This window comes from Ranitomeya variabilis, chromosome 7 (assembly GCF_051348905.1).
Source record: "Ranitomeya variabilis isolate aRanVar5 chromosome 7, aRanVar5.hap1, whole genome shotgun sequence".
Taxonomy (NCBI): Eukaryota; Metazoa; Chordata; class Amphibia; order Anura; family Dendrobatidae; genus Ranitomeya; species Ranitomeya variabilis.
The window spans coordinates 208524014-208543711 of record NC_135238.1 but is presented as its reverse complement, the minus strand read 5'-3'; the positions used below and the strand labels follow the sequence as shown (position 1 = coordinate 208543711).

At 41.6% G+C, this 19698-nt stretch overlaps 1 protein-coding gene across 1 annotated transcript in view; it reads left to right on the top strand.

Annotated features, from left to right (window-relative positions):
• Positions 1–19698, top strand: part of XIRP2 (xin actin binding repeat containing 2) — a 329976-nt gene that overhangs the window by 174401 nt on the left and 135877 nt on the right. Inside the window, exon 2 of the mRNA XM_077272801.1 lies at positions 1604–1754. Coding sequence (XP_077128916.1) covers positions 1604–1754 — 151 coding nt within the window. The remainder of the gene's footprint in view (positions 1–1603; positions 1755–19698) is intronic.

Here is a 19698-nt window from a genome sequence, read left to right as displayed (position 1 = left end):
TTTGCAAAGGATCATGAACTCGTACACTCTGTACACAGCCTGTTGCACCACTTGGTAAGTTGGGGTCATCCATGAGGCCTTGCGCATTATGAATTGTTTTAAGGATTCTACATGACTATCTAGGAAACGCCTCTTGTTCGGAAAGGACACTATGTCCGCCCAGGACTGATCCACAACCTGCTCATAAATTATTGCATTCTGGACATATCAGGTGGAATAGTCCTCTCCTAAAGCTTCAGTTCTGTATCTCCCCTTCCCATCCCAACTTTCCAACTCACCTTCCCCTATAACAGTCTGTAATATTTTATTAATTAACTTGTTCGAGCATGAGGGAAAGTTAGTGTAGTGATACGGTATGGGGTGTAGGGTATCCTGTTCTGCAGGGGCGGGCATTAACAGAAGAGCCAGTACAGTATACAGGCCCTATGCAGTACAATAATGTGTCTGTTCGTTTTGCTTCTTTGGAAATGGAAGTTGGCCATATTACCACTTTAAATGGCTGCCCCAATGTCATTTCCTCCCCTGCTGTGCTGATTGTTGTGCCCGTATGCCCTGTATGACGACTGTCATTGTTAATTTGGAGCTGTATCGTACTACATTGCGAGTCTGACCGTGGTGACTAATCGTTAATTAATAATCTCTCCGGGAATGTTTGGCTCACTCGTGGGATAAAAGGGAAAGAAACCATCCTGGATTCAGGAAGAAGTTGGCAATATGTCAGAACTTTCAGAAGCTTCCCGGAAAGCAGTATTTATTAAATGTTCTCTATGTTTGGCACCAGGGTGCTGCATCATGAAAGGTGTCAGGATGTGCATTTAAAGGGGTGGAGATGTGGGTAAGGAAAGGAGTGTAAACAGAAAGAGGGGATGTGTTTTATCAGATTACCCCAAGCAATAATTTCTAAAAGTTTGTCAAGCGCGGTCTAACATGGCGAATCTTCAAGGTGACATACCCATTATTTAAAGAGGATCTGTCACCAGGTCAAAAGTAGCCAGTTTTTGCTTTTATCTTATTGTATTGTGCATATTTTTTAAATTCACCATACGGCCTTTGTATTTAATGCCAGTTTCTATTGTCTTTACATAGGAAGCGTTGCTTACAGGATCCTCTGGGGAGTGTCTTTAGGCTGCTCTGCATTATTACTCTGTGACGCATGCCCCCTTGGGAAAAAAAAAACAAAACCAAATCAAATATCACCAAAAAATAAAAAGGCCCCTATCTCTCTGGAAACATATGGTGGATTTAAAAAGAAAAACAAAAAAGACCCCATACTCATGGGAAAAGCAAGAAAAAAATAAGAGCAAAAACTGGCCAATTTTTGACCCGATGACAGGTCCTATTTGAGTATCTGAAAATGTGAATATCAATCTAATATTATTTAATAGGCTTTTATATTGGTCTAGTGAATCTAGATAAAGCGTCTTTTGCATTTTTACTATCGTCTCTTTACAGGGGATAATGTGGAATATGTACCGTGAAGGTTAGAGAACATCGGAGAGTTATGCTATGAGACGTCACTTTTGCTGTAGACACCCTTAGGAAAAACTGCATGTGTTTCCTCCCGATAACTTTCAGCAAACATCCCTTTTATGTCTGCTAACAGGAAGCTGAAATTGAGAGAAGTTTACGCTCACCAGCACCGAAGAAACAGCCTGGGAATTATTCCAGCCTTTCAAGGAACGATTTTAACAAGAAAGGTGGCAGACCTTTACCAAAGACCATGTCAGAGACCGAGACGGGCGGCAGCATGGCAGGTGAGCGCTACACTTACAGTCTGACCGAGCCTGTAGTCATCCTTATGGGCTGGAGAGTGGATGACATCAATTATTCCATGTTATTAACTATTTAGGATTGTGGAAGTGCTAGTAATGCTAATCGTAGAGTCCTTGAATAGGATGACTGAAAGGAAGTGCAAAAAAAATGTCCTCCCCGCGATCATTTACTCACATACCTGCAGTTCTGATGAGTTACGGGGCAGTCAATAATACCAGCTTCTCTTTTTATTAGTTACTTTTGTAAATGTTTTACTTATACTTTACTCCTCTTTTAAGTTATTTATGAGCATGTAGTAATATATAAACTTATCTCATTACTCTTTTTTTAAAAAAAGTTAAATAATTACCAGTATATAAAAAATAAAAAAAATAAAAATAAAACAAGCCTACTAATAAATTTGGCGCATCTCCAGTTATCCATCCACCTGAAAGCCAAATCTGCACATGTGCTATATTTTATGCCAATTTTGGGTGTACATGTAAATTGTAAATGTAAATGTGTCCTCCTTATAAACTTTTAAACCATGCTTTTTAAAAAAAAAAACAAAAAACAAAGTTGGACAAAGAAGAGTAAAGATTGGAAAATTGGAAAAATTTTGAATAAACTTGATCTGCACCATAATTTGCAACTTTTTGCCTGTTAATACATTCCCCCATAGAGTTTTGATATGTTTTCTCAATGTTTTCAATGGCATTGTTAATGCTTTCTTTTTATTGGCTGAAATGATACTTTAAAGGGTTATTCCTATAAGTAAATGTTATCACTATCACTAGTGATGAGCGAGTATACTGGTTGCTCGTGTGGTTTCTGAGTATTTGTTAGTGTTCGGAGATTTAGCTTTCATCATGGCAGCTGATTGATTTACAGCTACTAGCCAGGCTGAGTACATGTGGGGGTTGCCTGGTTGTTACGGAATCCCCACATGTAAATCAAGCTGTCTTGTAGCCACAAATCATGTAGCTGTGGCAAGGAAAACTAAATCTCCAAGCAGTCATAAATACTCGGAGACCACCAAGCGTGCTGGGGAAAACCCGAGCAACGAGTATACTCGCTCATCACTAGTTATCACCTTTTGAAAGGATAGGCGATAACATGAAAATCAATGTTGGTACAACTACTCGGACCCAACGATCCAAAGAACAGGGCTGTAACATGCCCGATCTCCCACAGTCCCATAGAGAATGAACGGAATGGTTGAACACACAAACTGCCACTGGGCATTTCAGAGGCCCGTTCTCAGATCGATGGAGGTCCCAGCAGTTGGACTCCCACCTCTTATTACAATATTTGATAACTTTTAATGACGGAGTAACAAAAAATAACACACCAAACAGCATTGTAAAATAGTCACACATATCCAAAATACCATTGCCATTTTTTCCCATAAGTATATAAAATCACTAAAAAAGAACTGTGTAAAAATTTGTAGCAGTAGTTTCCACAACTATGCCATTGACGTTACTAAAGTTTGCAGAAAGCTGTTAACTCCCCCCACCACAAAAAACCCTATTCATTTGAATGGCACATTGCAATGCATAACAGCGGTGTTATATAGCTAATTACTGCACTAATTATTATGAATTAATTAATTAGCAGCAAACCTTCGGGCAGAACTTTGCAATGTATCAAGAACTGCAACGGAGCTGATACGTGTGACTAGGGACTCGTGCAGACGACTGTAATAATCGGACGAGTGATATCCGTCATTTTGATAGCTAGCACACATCCCTGTTATTCTATGGGGCACAACACATGTCCAATTTTTTCCTCGGCAAAGGGAAAAGAAATCCAGCATGCCCGAGTTTGATCTGATTTTTGGCCATGCAAATCAATGAGTGAGTGGAAAACATCGGACTTCACTCGGATGACATCTGAGTGCAGTCCGATTTCCACTCACTGACAAAATGGAGAAGATGGAGAGAAGATTTTCTCTATCTTCTTCTCATCTGAAAGAATTAGATCACACTGTGATCAGAGAGTGATTAGGATCATAGGCCCGATTCTGCTGGATGAGAGAAAATACTCTGGTGTGATCCGAGCTTTAGGATTATTTCATGCAAAAGTAATTTGTGTATTGCAACTGCAAATCGTTTCCTAATCACAGGTCTGATCATCCAGACTAAGGATTCTTTCAGATGTCCGTGATCATTGGTCCGATGTCAGATCACAATTCACTGACTGGCCGCACGTCTCCTGACCCGAGGGTGACAACCTCATATATTTCTATGTCATGCTCGGGTGAGGAGATGTGTGGACAGTCAGTGCATTGTGATCCAACATTGGACCAATGATCATAGACATCTGCATGTGTACCCATATAATCAGTGTCGGACTGGGGTGCCAAGGGCCCAACTCCAGGACCCCACTGCTTCCTTTGTCTGTACATAGTGATTCAAGTATATAGTGCCATGTACTGCTTATATAAAATGGTGGTGGCCCACTCCTGCACAGGGGCCCACCGGAGGATTCTCCTGTTCTCCTGTGGGCCAGTCCAAGCCTGCATAAACTGCTATTGCGAAACGGCCCATGTTTTTTTAAACTTTTTTTCTCCCATGAGAATCAATGATTGTAAGTGATATTGAATTAACTCCTCACCGTCAGCCTTCTTACAAACATGCACAATGTACAATGAGTCTTCACTTCACAAGTTACAACCCCAGGCACGCGGTGCAGCATAATCCGGGTCAGCTGGCTCACTATCGCTAAACAACAGGTGGCAATAGAAAACAGGTGGAGATCCACGGAGCGGATAAATCTGTTTCCTTACTCGGTACAAGCAAAGTAATTTAATGATAAGTCACAAAACGAGAACACACAGCAGCAGCGTACCAAACAGCATTGTATGGAAAGGGTATAAAAAAGGGGTTTCATTTTTTTTATATACAGTTAAAAAAGGAAAAAAAAAAAAAAATTAACATGCATCTATCGGCCCAATGTTCAAATTACATTTCGCAAATGAGTGATTAGCTCGATTTAGCCGTAACACAAAAACTAGCCGATATTATGATCATGCGAGACTGTCATAAAAGATAGAAATAGAATTTTGTCCTATATGATTTTTAAAAAATCATTTTTATTCATTTTTTTTAAATTATTTCTGTATGTGTGTATGTTTATTGTATTTCTACAATAAATAATAATAGTAATAATAATGCAAAGTATAATGGTTAGATGGTTTAAACTATGCATAAAGGAAAGATTGAGCATTGTATAAATTACTGTCACTTTTTATTCAATTCCTGACTTTTTTTAAGATCTCCACTTGCTGTCATAAATAGGATATTTTGCTAACTACTTCCAAGTGAACACCAATATCAAAAATGCAAGCCAATAAAATTAATATAATCTGTATTTTATATAAATGTGTATATATATATATATATATATATATATATATATATATATATATGTATATATATATATATATATATATATATATATATATATATATATATATATATATATATATATACATATACTGTATATAACACAATAAATACAAAAAATAAATTAAGAGTGGAATGCACAGGCAGTGAAAAAACTAGGGGTAAATAAGACCATAGAGTAGAAACCTTGTTGGATGGATAATAGATATGGCTACAGGGGTATATTTGCTGCATTTTGCTTGCTACATTGTATAATCAAGTAAATCAGCATGAGGTATATATGGGACTTAGATAAGTAGATGTAGCAGTTGCAGTAAACCCCCCATCTAATCAAGAGATCCAAATTAAACAATGTAACAAAAAAATCTGTTATATACCCACATGGCTCCAGTAATACAGCACCAAGATAAAGAGTGATGTCCCGCGGGACCCGACGCGCGTTTCGCAAAAACAGCTTCTTCCAGGGATCTGATTTGGATCTCTTGATTAGATGGATTTTTTTTACAGCAACTGCTGCACCTACTTACCTTACTCCCATATATACCTTATGCTGATTTACTTGTTTACTATGTAGCAAGCTAAGTGCAGCAAATATACCCCTTTAGCCATATTTATTATCCATCAGTACAGTTTCCACTATAGTTTTTTTTTCTCTATGATGATATCCCCTGTTTTTTTATTGCCTGTGTATTCCATTCTTTATTTCCCTTTTCTGTATTTATTATGTGTTTGTTTTTATATTTGTGTTCTCTGTACTTTCATGGATTAGAGCCTTAACTACTGTATATGGATTGTCTATATAGGTGTTCATAATTACTTCTCAGTGACAAATATCTGCGCTGGTCATGTGATGGATACGCATGCGCACAGCTTATTATATTTAGGGCTCGTGCCAACGACCGTACTTTCAGTCCAAGTGTGATCTGTCAAAACATTGGATCGCATTCGGACCAATGTTATTCTTTGGGGCCAGGCACATGTCTGATTTTTATTGGATCAAAGTCTAATCAACCTGATTAGCATAATCGGTCCATTTTTCTTGGATGCAGAACCTATGGTTGTGTGACCCTAGCCTTAGGGTATGTGCACACGTCAGGATTTCTTGCAGAAAATTCCTGAAGAAAACCAGACATTTTCTGCAAGAAATCCGCATGCGTTTTTTTCGTGGGTTTTTTTACACTTTTTTGCGCATTTTTTACGCGTTTTTTCCGGAGCTTCCCAATGCATTAAATAGCAGGAAAAACACGAAAAATCCGCAAAATTAATGAACATGCTGCTTTTTTTACCGCGATGCGTTTTTTTCGCAGAAAAAATGCATCATGTGCACAAAAATTGCAAAATGCATTCTAAATGTTAGGATGCATATGTATGCGTTTTTTATACGTTTTTATCGTGAAAAAAACGCAAAAAATCGTGAACGTGTGCACATACCCTGAATAGCGGGAAAAACACGAAAAATCCGCAAAATTAATGAACATGCTGCATTTTTTTACCGCAATGTGTTTTTTTCGTGGAAAAACGCATCATGTGCAAAAAAATTGTGGAATGCATTCTAAATGATAGGATGCATATGTATGCGTTTTTTATGCGTTTTATCGCGTTTTTTATCACGAAAAAATGCGAAAAAAACATGAAAAATCCTGAACGTGTGCACATACCCTGAATAGCGGGAAAAACGTGAAAAATCCGCAAAATTAATTAACATGATGGTTTTTTTTTACCGTGATGCGTTTTTTTTGCGGAAAACAAGGCATCATTTGCATAAAAATTGCAGAATGCATTATAATTGATGGGATGCATATGTATGCGTTTTTTATGCGTTTTTATCACATTTTATAGCAAAAAAACGCGAAAACAACGCAACATGTGCACACAGCCTGACAGTCTCCCGCACATAGTATGCATTTCCACTGTGGTGACCACTACTGGATAATTGTAGAATTACTAGGCAGCCTTTCAAATTAATAGCTATCCATGTGACATATGAGCATTGCTGGATTTGCCAGCGGGAAACTGAGCCTCTGAGCAGTGAACCTCCGGCTATGACGTTCATGCACCCATATAGAGCAGTGCTGCCATCTTGCGACAAGCCCCATATCAATGACAGCACATATTACGCACTCATGTATACTACATGGCATATGCACTTTATAGACCTGTCTATGTGATAAACTAAATAATATGGACTCAGACTATCACCTGCATTGCGGCTTGAAGTTACTCGTCTGTGTATTTTTCCCAATGCCCTCCTTGTAATTTTCCCATGTCGAGGTTTTGTCAAATGATTCACTAGACTGTTCAAGGTCAAGTTTAAATTGCAGCTACAAGTGGTGAATAGATGAGAAAATCCAATATTGGTCATAGACATGAATCAAAAGAAAAGTTAAACACACAGACTACTAAATACTACTATACCCATCACATCCTTCTTATATACTGTTGGAGAAACTTACCCCGCGCATCTTGCATGTGTAGCCATATAATAGCACAGACGGAAGATTCGAGACAGTGCGGTATTAATAGTGGGACGGCACAGTCATTCTATGAGAAGCTGCTAGGATATTCCGGATGATTGACAAAGGAAGTAATTCATATAACAGACTGGGATTTATGTTGTCGAAAGTACTCGTAGGAGAGCAAAACAAGTATTCCGGGAAATTTCAGAAAAGACCAACAAAGTTTTTGGGTTATTATTACCCTATTTACAAAAATTGGTTCTTAAAGACGGGATAAATGTAAAATAAGAAGATATTAAAACAGTTTACGTAATATAAAGTTAAAAGTTCAGGGGTGCACTTGTTGGGCGGTGTTGAGTCCTTTTGTAAGCCACCCTTTCTGGTACAACTAAGGGGAGTAAATATTCATTTATTATTAAGTTCAATGGGTTGTAGAATTCACCATAGAGTTTGGACCCTGCTTCATTAACATTTTCAGTTATTTCTTGGGGGGGGGGGGGAAGGTAAAAGGCTGTGGTCAGATGTAACGTTAAAGTTTTTTAAAAGTACATTATAAAGTCTAGATATATTTTGGTTTTAATTTGTTAGTTTTTTTATACAAAAGATGCATAAAGCAATTTAAACAGTAAATGACAACTCCTAGCAGACTCCTAGGAGTTTTAATAGGGTGTGGTGCTGTCTCATAGGGCACAGAAGGGAGCTAATTATCCTTGCTGAGTAGCTGGGAAGTAGACATGCTCACAGTCCCTGGCAGATCGTCACCGTAAATCATAGTTACACCAGTATCAGTTGTTTTTTTTGGTCATGTTTTGTTTTATACTTGATCTTCTCCAATGACATCGGCCTTTGTTGCTAGGTGCTTCCGGACTTACACTGCCACTCTGATGATGGTGGGGACAGTACTGCCACCATCACTGGGTGGTGCATGTGCTGTTCAGAATATTGGTGTGACTATGATTTACGGTGACGACCTGCCAGGGACTGTGTGCATGTCTACTTCCCAGCTACTCAGCAAGTATAATCAGCTCCCTTCTGTTTTCCATTCATCACCTTGTTTAATATGCATGAGATTATACGCCCCTCGAAGGTCGATTTTAGTAAACCAACTGGCACCCCTAATCCGAGCAAACAAATCAGAAAGTAAAGGTAAAGGGTACTGGAATTTGACAGTGATCTTATTGAGAAGGCGATAATCTATACAGGGTCTCAAGGAGCCATCCTTCTTGGCAACAAAAAAAAATCCCGCTCCCAACGGTGACGAAGACGGGTGAATATGTCCCTTCTCCAAGGACTCCTTTACATAACTCCGCATAGCGGCGTGCTCTGGCACAGACAGATTGAAAAGTCGGCCCTTAGGGAACTTACAGCCAGGAATCAAATTAATGGCACAATCGCAGTCCCTATGAGGAGGCAGGGAACTGGACTTGGGCTCATCAAATATATCCTGGAAATCCGACAAAAAACTCAGGAACTTCAGAAGAAGGGGACGAGGAAATGGACATCAAAGGAATATCACTATGTATCCCCTGACAACCCCAACCAGTTACAGACATAGATCTCCAATCCAGCACTGGATTATGTACCTGTAACCATGGAAAACCCAGCACAACAACATCATGCAAATTATGCAACACCAAAAAGCGAATATTTTCCTGATGTGCTGGAGCCATGTACATGGTTAACTGTGTCCAGTACTGAGGTTTATTCTTGGCCAATGGTGTAGCGTCAATCCCCCTTAAGGGAATAGGGCTCTGCAAAGGCTCCAAGGAAAAACCACAGCGCTTGGCAAATTCTAAGTCCATTAAGTTCAGGGCAGCGCCAGAATCCACAAAAGCCATAACAGAAAAGGACGACAATGAGCAAATCAGGGTAACAGACAAGAGAAATTTAGGCTGTACAGTACTAATGGTAACAGACCTAGGGACCCTCTTAGTACGCTTAGGGCAATCAGAAATAGCATGAGCAGAATCACCACAGTAAAAACACAGGCCATTCTGACATCTGAATTTCTGCCTTTCTGCTCTAGTCAAAATCCTATCACATTGCATAGGCTCAGGACTCTGCTCAGAGGACACTGCCATATGGTGCACCACCTTGCGCTCGCGCAAGCGCCGATCAATCTGAATGGCCAAAGACATTGACTCATTCAGACCAGCAGGCGTAGGAAACCCCACCATAACATCTTTAAGGGCTTCAGAAAGACCCTTTCTGAAAATCGCTGCCAGGGCATACTCATTCCATTTTGTGAGCACAGACGACTTTCTAAATTTCTGGCAGTATACTTCTGCTGCTTCCTGACCCTGACACAGAGCCAGCAAAGTTTTTTCTGCCTGATCCACAGAATTAGGCTCGTCATACAGCAATCCGAGCGCTTGAAAAAATGCGTCAATATTGAGCAATGCAGGATTTCCTGGCTCAAGGGAAAATGCCCAGTCCTGTGGGTCGCCACGCAGCAAAGAAATAACAATCTTCACCTGCTGAATAGGGTCACCAGAGGAACGGGGTCTCAGAGCAAAAAACAATCTGCAATTATTTTTAAAGTTCAAAAATCTAGATCTATCCCCAGAAAATAAATCAGGAATAGGAATTCTAGGCTCTAATACCGGAGTCTGGACAACATAATCTTGGATACTCTGTACCCTTGCAGCGAGTTGATCCACGCGCAAGGACAGACCCTGAACCTCCATATCAGCACCAAAATCCTGAACCACCCAGAGATTAAGGGGAAAAAAAGACAAAACAAGCTACAAAGGAAAAAAAAATGACTCAGAACTTTCTTTTCCCTCTTTTGAGATGCATTTAACACTTTGTGGCCAGCTGTACTGTTATGACCTGGTGGTTAAGAGGCCACACTGATATGACCTGGTGGCTAAAACGCAACATGGGACGAGCTCTGAGAAGGTGGTATCTCTACTGACCGCAGTCCCTAATCCTAACAACAACACTAGTAATAGCCGTGGGATGTTCCTGACTCTCCCTAGACACCTCTTCACAGCCTAAGAACTAACTACCCCTAAAGAAGGAAATAGAAAGCTATCTTGCCTCAGAGAAAACCCCAAAAGGAAAGACAGCCCCCCACAAATATTGACTGTGAGTGAAGAGGGAAATGACGTACACAGAAATGAAATCAGATTTCAGCAAAGGAGGCCAATACTAAACTTGATAGACAGAGAGAAAAGGATACTGTGCGGTCAGTATTAAAAACTACAAAATCCACGCAGAGTTTACAAAAAATGAACTCCACACCGACTCACGGTGTGGAGGGGCAAATCTGCTTCCCAGAGCTTCCAGCTAGCCTGAATATGACATAGTGACAAGCTGGACAAAAAGAGACATATTTGCAGAGCAATAGAGTCCAGGAAAATGGACAAACAAAAACTAGCAAAAACTTATCTTTTGCTGACAAGGACAGGCCATATGAGAAATCCAAGGAGAGAACCAAATCCAACCAAGAACATTGACAGCTGGCATGAACTAAAGCCCAGAGCAGATTTAAATAACAAACCCAGGCAAGGCGATTAGTGAAGGCAGCTGCCACAGCTACCTAAAGGAGCAGCAGTTCCACTCGAAACCACCAGAGGGAGCCCAAGGGCAGAACTCACAAAACTACCATTAGCAACCACAGGAGGGAGCTTCAGAACGGAATACACAACAGTGGCCTCTGACAAACTTTACAGATATAGTGTTTGTTTTTTCTTAATTTTTCCATGGCCTTCTGTATAGGATACCTCATAGGGAAAAAACCACAGAATAAAATACTGTATGTAAAAATGTCTTTTAAAGGGAATCTGTCCCCTCCCCCCCAGGGATGTATATGACCTATTAATATGGGCATACAGGTGATAGAAATGTTACACTAGCCCTACCTCTATGCCTCACATTAATGGTCTTGTTGTTGAGAAATAATATATTCTTTCCTTATGCTATTGATTTCTTCCAGGCTTCAGGGCGTGCGGTGCCTGTAAGAAATTCCACCTCCTCTCTTCATTATAATACTACCCCACTCTCATGCACGTCAGTTCTGCTGCTGGAATCCCGCACCTGCCCCCTGCAATCCCTCCATAATACGTACCTTTTCCTTATTGCTGTGGTCACTGCATTCATGGATCTGCTGCGAAGGCGCCGGCGAGTCACTGTGACCTCCGATGTGCGTGACGATAAGGTGCTCTCCCCACTTCCTCCCTGCATAGTAATTGCTAGGAACTATGTATACATAGTGATGATTATGCAGGGAGGAAGTGTGGAGAGCACCTTATCATCGCGCATGACGGATGTCACTGGAACAGAAGTCGCCAACGCTCCACATAAGAGAGAGAAAGGTACGTATTGTGGAGGGATTGCAGGGCGCAGGCGCGGGATCCCAGCGCCATGACTGACGTGCATGGGAGGGGGGTAGTATCATAATAAATAGAGGAGGCAGGGATTTCTTACAGGCACCGCACTCTCCGGACCCTGGAAGAAATGATCAGCATAAGGAAATAATATAAGATTTCTCAACAACAAGAGCATTAATATGAGTCATACAGGTAGCACTAGTGTAACATTTCTATCATCTGTATGCCCATATTAATAGCTCATACATGTGACAGAGGTGACAGATTCCCTTTAAGGTGCATGCCACATTTTACTCATGTTTTAGAATGCATAAAAAGCATCTGGTTGATACAGAAGAACGCCATTTCTGGGATATCAATATTTTGGGGGCTCATCCAAGTTAATTTGTTTATTTTACAAAAGTATGAAGTATATGTGAAAGAGGCATCTATTCAATTCTTGAAAAAATCAGCTTGATGATAATATTTTTCGCTACTGACTACTTGGCTGCATAAGTAATTCGTTCCTCAGCGCCTCCGTGTGACTGTTGCATAATCTGCTGTTTTTAGTGTTGGGTAAGGTATATATTTAGATGTTTAGTATTACCGAGGTGTATTTTGCTATAAAAATAAAACTAAAGCTATGACACATGACTCCTCCGCATTCAGAGCTCGCTCAGTACAAATTGTCATACACTATTTAATATGTTTTCCTAACAGGAAAGCCATCCATGGTGTGATGGAAATGCACAATGAAAGGGAAGTCCTTATTTATATAACGCCAATGTGCCTAATATCTGACTATAAATAACGGTAGTGATAGTCATAGCTCTATGTCTATACCCTGTCAGCAATAACACTCACCCCTGGGGGTAGTTCTATAAAAATAAACTCAAGTGATTTTCAGATAACATATCATGCTGGGAACACAAAGTACTACTTGGTATATACCAAAATTGTATACAGTCATGACCGAAAGTGTGGGCAGTCTTGAAATTGCTCAGAAAATCAATTATTTCTCCGAGAAAATTATTGCAATTACACATGTTTATTTCCTTTGTGTGTATTGGGAGAACACACACACAAAAAAATGGGGTGAACAAAATTGTTGGCACCCTCAACCTAATATTTGGTTGCACACCCTTTGGAATAAATGACTACAATCGCTTCCTATAACCATTACCGAGCTTCTTACACCTCTCAACTAGAATTTTGGACCTCTCTTCTTTTGCAGATTTCTCCTGCTCTCTCATATTTGAAGGCGCCTTCTCCCTAAATCAATTTTAAGATCTCTCCTCAATTGTTCAATGGGATTACGATCCGTACTTATTGCTGGCCACTTCAGAACTCTCCAGCACTTTGTTTGCATCTATTTCTGGATGCTTCTTGAAGGCTGTTCGAGGTCATTGTTTTGGTGGAAAACCCACATCCTAGGACAGAAGTGCAGCTTTCTGACACTGGACACTACATTGTGACCTAAAATCCTTTGGTAATCTTCAGATTTCATGATGCCCTGCACACAGTCAAGGCACACAATGCCAAAGGTAGCAAAACAACCCCAAAACATCTTTAAACCTCCACCATATTTGACTGTAGGTGATGTGTTCTTTTCTTTATACACCTCATTCTGTTTTCAATAGACAGCAGAGTGACGTGCTTTATCAAAAAAACTCTATCTTGGTCTCATCTGTTCATACATGTTCGAACATTTTGGCAAAGTGCAGTCTACTTTATGTCTCTGTGTCTGAAGTGGGGTCCTCCTGGGTATCAGGGCTGAGGTAGTGGACCCTCTGGGTCACGGCTTCAGAGCCCCCGAGGATGAGTGAACCAGGTGAGACCTCCCCCTATACAGGGAGAGTTTGGGACAGACCCAAGGAGGATGAAGCCGCAACTGCTGGAGCCAAAGGGACGACTGGTGATAGCCCAAATACACAACGAAGGACGGTGAAAGGACAGAGCCACTGAAGAGACTAGAATGGCGGAAGTACTGAACAGATGGCAGAAGCTAAGACAAAGTACTGACCGGTATAATGGAAGTACTGGCACGAGGGAACCAAGGAGACTCTAGACTGGCAGGAACGGCAAACACGCAGGACTGGTAAGACACGGCAGGAACACTGGACTGGCAGAAATGGGACCACAGGACAGGCAGAATTACGGCAGGAACACAGGACTGGCAGGAACACAGGACTGGCAGGAACACGGCAGGAACACAGGACTGGCAGGAACACGGCAGGAACACATGACTGGCTAGGACACGGCAGGAACACAGGACTGACAGGAACAAAGGACTGGCAGGAACACGGCAGGAACACAGGGCTGGCAGGAATACGGTAGGAACACAGACAGGCAGAGTCACAGATAGGAAACGAGAAACGGAGCCTAGGAACCTAAGGTGACACTGGCATAAGGCCAGTGAACGCAATAGACGCAAAGGCGTCAGAGCAGGGCAGACGCTGGGAAGAAGTACCCGACGGGCGCCGCCATATTGGAGGCGGAGCCGCCGGGTCACGACCTCCCAGAAGCCCTAGCGACGAGGGGAGTGTGTCTGCGCATGCGCAGACCGGCAAAGGGACGAGCGCCGGAGAAGCAGGAAGACAGAGAGCAGGGATGAGCATCGGGAGCGCACCGGCCGGACAGGTAAGTATATGAAGGCGGCGTGACACTGGGTCTTCGGCTATAATGTTTCATTTTATTCAAATGTCGATGGATAGTGCACGTTGACACTGATGCACTCTAAGCCTACATGATAGCTTGAATTTCTTTGGATCTTGATTGGGGCTGCTTATCAACCATACGGATTATCTTGCATTCCTACATTTCTTCAATTTTTTTCTGACGTCCACATCCATCTAGATTAGCTACAGTGCCATGGGTTGTAAACTTCTTGGTTATGTTGCTCACCGTGGACAAAGTAACAGCAAGATCTTTGGAGATAGACTCGTAACCTTGAGATTGGTGATATGTTTCTACAATTTTGGTTCTTAAGTCCTCAGACAGTTCTCTTCTCCTCTTTCTGTCCTCCATGCTTAGTGTGGAACACACATACATACAATACAAAGATTGAGTCGACTTCTGCCCTTTTTATCTGGTTTCATGTGTGATTTTCATATTGCCCACACCTGTTACTTGCCACAGAGGAGTATGAACGAGCAGTATATGCTTGAAACAAAGTTGTTTGACAACGTTTTTAGAAAGGTTCCAATAGTTTTTGCATAAGAAATTTGAGGGCACTCACCAATCTTCATAGAAAATTGTCCTTTATTGATAAAATCTAACACATCAATTCATGGCCGGAGTCGACAGAGCCGCAGCTCATGTGAGCAGGGGGGATCACAGACGACGGCCGTTTCGCGCTTGTGCCTGCGCTTCTACGGGTTTTCGCGGCAAAAAAACGCGCAAGAAAATACTGCAGGTAGCATTTTTGAAAATGAACGCATGCAGACAAAAAACGCATGCGTTTGAAAACGCGACCAAACGCATGTGCAAAAAAACGCATGCGTTTTCAATGTTAAATATAGGGAAAAAAAACGCATGCGTTTTTTGTGCAAAAAACGCTGCAGACAAAAACGCAAGTGTGAAACCAGCCTGAGGGCTTGTTTTTTGTGGGACAAGTTGTAGTTTTGAACGACATCATTGGTGTTACCATTTTGTCTACTAGAAAACAGGAAAAAAATTCCAAGTGCGATGAAATTGCAAAAAAAAGTGCAATCCCACACTTGTTTTGTTTTTTTTTTTCTTTTTTGCTAGGTTCACTAAATGCTAAAACGGACCTGCCAATATGATTCTCCAGGTCATTATGAGTTATATACACCAAACATTTCTAGGTTATTTTTATCTTAGTGGTAAAACCAAAATTCTGAACTTTGCAAAAAAAAAAAGATACTATTTTGGTGCAGATACGTTCTTTTGATCGCCCGTTATTGCATTTTAATGCAATGTTGCGGTGACCAAAAAGCGTAATTATGGCGTTTTGAATTTTGTTCTGGCTATGCTGTTTAGCGATCAGGTTAATTATTTTTTTTATTGATAGATCGGGCGATTCTGAACCCGGCGAAGGGAGGCTAGAAGTTGGCATAGCCCGATCGACCCTGCTACATACTGTAGAGGTGATGCTCAGATCGCTCCTATGTAGTAGAATTACTGCATTGCTATGAGCGCCAACCATTGGGTGGCGCTCATATAATCTGGCATCAACAACCATGGAGGTTTCAATGAGACCTCTGGTTGTCATGCCGACACACCGCTGACCCCTGATTACATGACGGGGGTCAGCGGTGCGCGCATTTCCGGCCCGATGGCCGGAAGCGCTTGTTAAATGCCACTGTCAGAGTTTGACAGCGGCATTTAACTAGTTAATTATTGAAAACAGCTGACATGTCGCAGCTTTGAGGTGGGCTTGGAGCGCCCCCACACCGCTGCAGGGCCGAGGGGTACCCGGAGCCGGGCCTCTAGTACTCAGTCCTGGGGTTGTCACGGTGGCTAGACCCGGTCCGTGGCCCTGTCTGTCAGTGGGGGACGTCCGGTGAAATAAGTGGTGTTGTAACGGTGCAGTTGTGGGGTGCAGGTCGCGGTAAATAACGAGGACACCAGGTTGCAGTCTCTTTACCTCTTTACTGAAGATCTCTGAGTCCTCAGTCCAGAATACGGTTCACCAGGCTGCGCAAGTCCGGCCGGTCCAATGGCACTTCCAGAGTTCTCTTCACAGGAGGAAATCTGTGCCTTCCCCCTAGCGCTATGTGTTGTAGTCCTTCCCTGCTGTGCTTACGGAAAGTACCCCACAACTGTTGTGTCTGTTTCTGATGTTCCCTCACAACTCGATTAGATGATGTTCTGCTAATCTTCCGTCCCTCCCTGAGGTTCGGGTAGGAACGGCACCCGTTTGACGGGTAGGCCTGGAGTTCTTCCGGGACCCTAGAGACGCCCCTCTCCCGCAATTGCCTCCCAAGACTTCATAGGTGATTTGAGTTAGGCAGCCCGCCTGAGACTGACTGCCCTGCCGCTGTTTAGAGTATTGCTTGAAGCTGAATGTTATAATACTCCCTCGGCGTTCCGGCCACCGGTAGTGCGCCTCAGTAGGGTGTTGCTTCGATATTACAGCACGACTCCTACTGGTATTTCTCCTTTTTGCGTGATCCCGTTTCTCACTCAGCACAATCTATCTCGCTTCTAGTCCTTTCTTGGGTCCCGCCGCTTCCCGGAGCTGGCGCGGACCCGTTACGTTCTTTTCAATGCCAAGCCTCTGTCAGGATCCCACCCCTGACAGAGACCCTACTGTCTCTTCCTCCACAACACCCTCTGCCACTAGGTGTTGCTTCGTCCAATCCAGTCAGCTTTCTAATCTAACTTCCTGCCTGACCCCCAGTTTACCCACTATGGTGGGGAGTGGCCTAATGAATAGCACCCTTAGCTCCCCCCGGAGGCCCGGCTGTGAAATGTATTGGTGTCTGTGATACCTGGTCAGATGAACTCCTTCAGTGCCATCGGACGCACCATAGCTCCCCATAGTGGCGGAGCCACAGTACTGCAACGACCAGGACTCTGGGGCGCTGCACTCCCCCCTGGTGAAACACAGTACTCCGGGACTGGGAAGAAAACAACAATACAAGTTTAGCAAAAAGACATACAATTTTGTTGAGTGCAAATAACGATACGTATACTTGAACAGGCTTCCCTTTATGGGAGGTGAGGACACTTGAACGTTACAAACATGGTTAAACATTATAAATTACAGGCTATAAATAACTCCTGTTACCCAACCGGGTATTCTACTAAGTGCAAAAATTGCTGAACAATACTTTAACATTGCCCTTAAGGACATACACTCTGTATCCACCAAAGGCCTTCCTATAATCACATTATAAGGTAATATACACCTACAAAGAGAGGCACCACACAAATATTCAATTTTAGAACAGTTTTTATTTATATACTTTAGAAGACTGAAAAACTAGTCATAAAAAGCCTACAATAGGCAGCAGGTAAAATACACTTAATGCAGGAAAAGGGGAAGACACCTGGTGAGACATCATAATCATATATAAACACATGTGTGTGATGTATGCTCACATTGTATGGGATTAGCACATATGCTCCAGAATATATAATAAATAATTAATATAATGAACCAATCGAGAGATAATAAATTACTAGCAATTTATAATGTTTAAATAAGATATGTGGTCAAATACATAAGGCTTGTGCCATATAGGACCACATAAAAACAAGTGTTATAGTAGGAGCCCATATATGCATATAATTCAGTTTACATATCAATACATATTTACCCAACAATAGAGCAATGACCAGGCGTCCACCACACCCGACGCGCGTTTCGCAAAGAGTTGCTTCGTCCAGGGGTGACCCCTGGACGAAGCAACTCTTTGCGAAACGCGCGTCGGGTGTGGTGGACGCCTGGTCATTGCTCTATTGTTGGGTAAATATGTATTGATATGTAAACTGAATTATATGCATATATGGGCTCCTACTATAACACTTGTTTTTATGTGGTCCTATATGGCACAAGCCTTATGTATTTGACCACATATCTTATTTAAACATTATAAATTGCTAGTAATTTATTATCTCTCGATTGGTTCATTATATTAATTATTTATTATATATTCTGGAGCATATGTGCTAATCCCATACAATGTGAGCATACATCACACACATGTGTTTATATATGATTATGATGTCTCACCAGGTGTCTTCCCCTTTTCCTGCATTAAGTGTATTTTACCTGCTGCCTATTGTAGGCTTTTTATGACTAGTTTTTCAGTCTTCTAAAGTATATAAATAAAAACTGTTCTAAAATTGAATATTTGTGTGGTGCCTCTCTTTGTAGGTGTATATTCTATATATGGTGAACCACTATTGGGTATATTATTGGTGTTGTACATTATAAGGTAAGTTAACTTTTTCATTCTCCTTCTTTGAGTCTGCAGGACCGCCTGTCCTATCGGCACCAGACCTACTGCCTCTCCTTTCTGTTACAGGACCGCCCCGTTCAGCCAGGGCCTACTGCCTTTTCAACTACTATACACAGTATAGAACATAACTTTTCTTTCAGTTTGCGAACGCTGAGCCGGCTCTACTTGGCTCCTATAAGGACTCACCCACTAACCCTTACGGGTTCTCTTTCTGTCCTTAGTAACACATTACTAACTCTTTCTTAACTTTCTATGGAGGACTCAGGGTTTACCTTCTATCCCCATTTCTTATCAACATTATTAACTATTTCCTTATATCATCAACCTTCATTAATACTTTCTTACTTCCGACTATGCAGGACACTCTGTCTACCCCTAGGGGCCTACTGCACCTTCCTTCTGTCTCTCAATCTTTCTTCTAAGGAACATTATCAGCATTTCTTTACAGTTAACCAGTTGGATACATATAACTTTTACATGTAAGTATCATCATTTTCTCTTATCAAACATCATTGCTATCTATCAGTCTTAAAGCAATACCATTTCTTTAAGTGCAACACGTGAACATCCCCTTTAAGAGGGGACCAAGTCTTTATGAGGTAGCACTTCTTCTCTAGCTACCAGTCTTTACTGAGCAAAGGTTCCAGTGTGGTATCTTCACAAAGAGTCTTTAAGTAAAACCAGTAGGAAGCGCCTTTAATAAGGTGCTAACTATATACAAAAAGTTTGTATCATGCACGGTCCATGATTACTGCAGTTCTTAAAACATTGTGGAACAAAAAAGCAAAAATGAAAGTGAAAGCAAAAATAAAAAGCAATAGGGATCCCGGGTAAA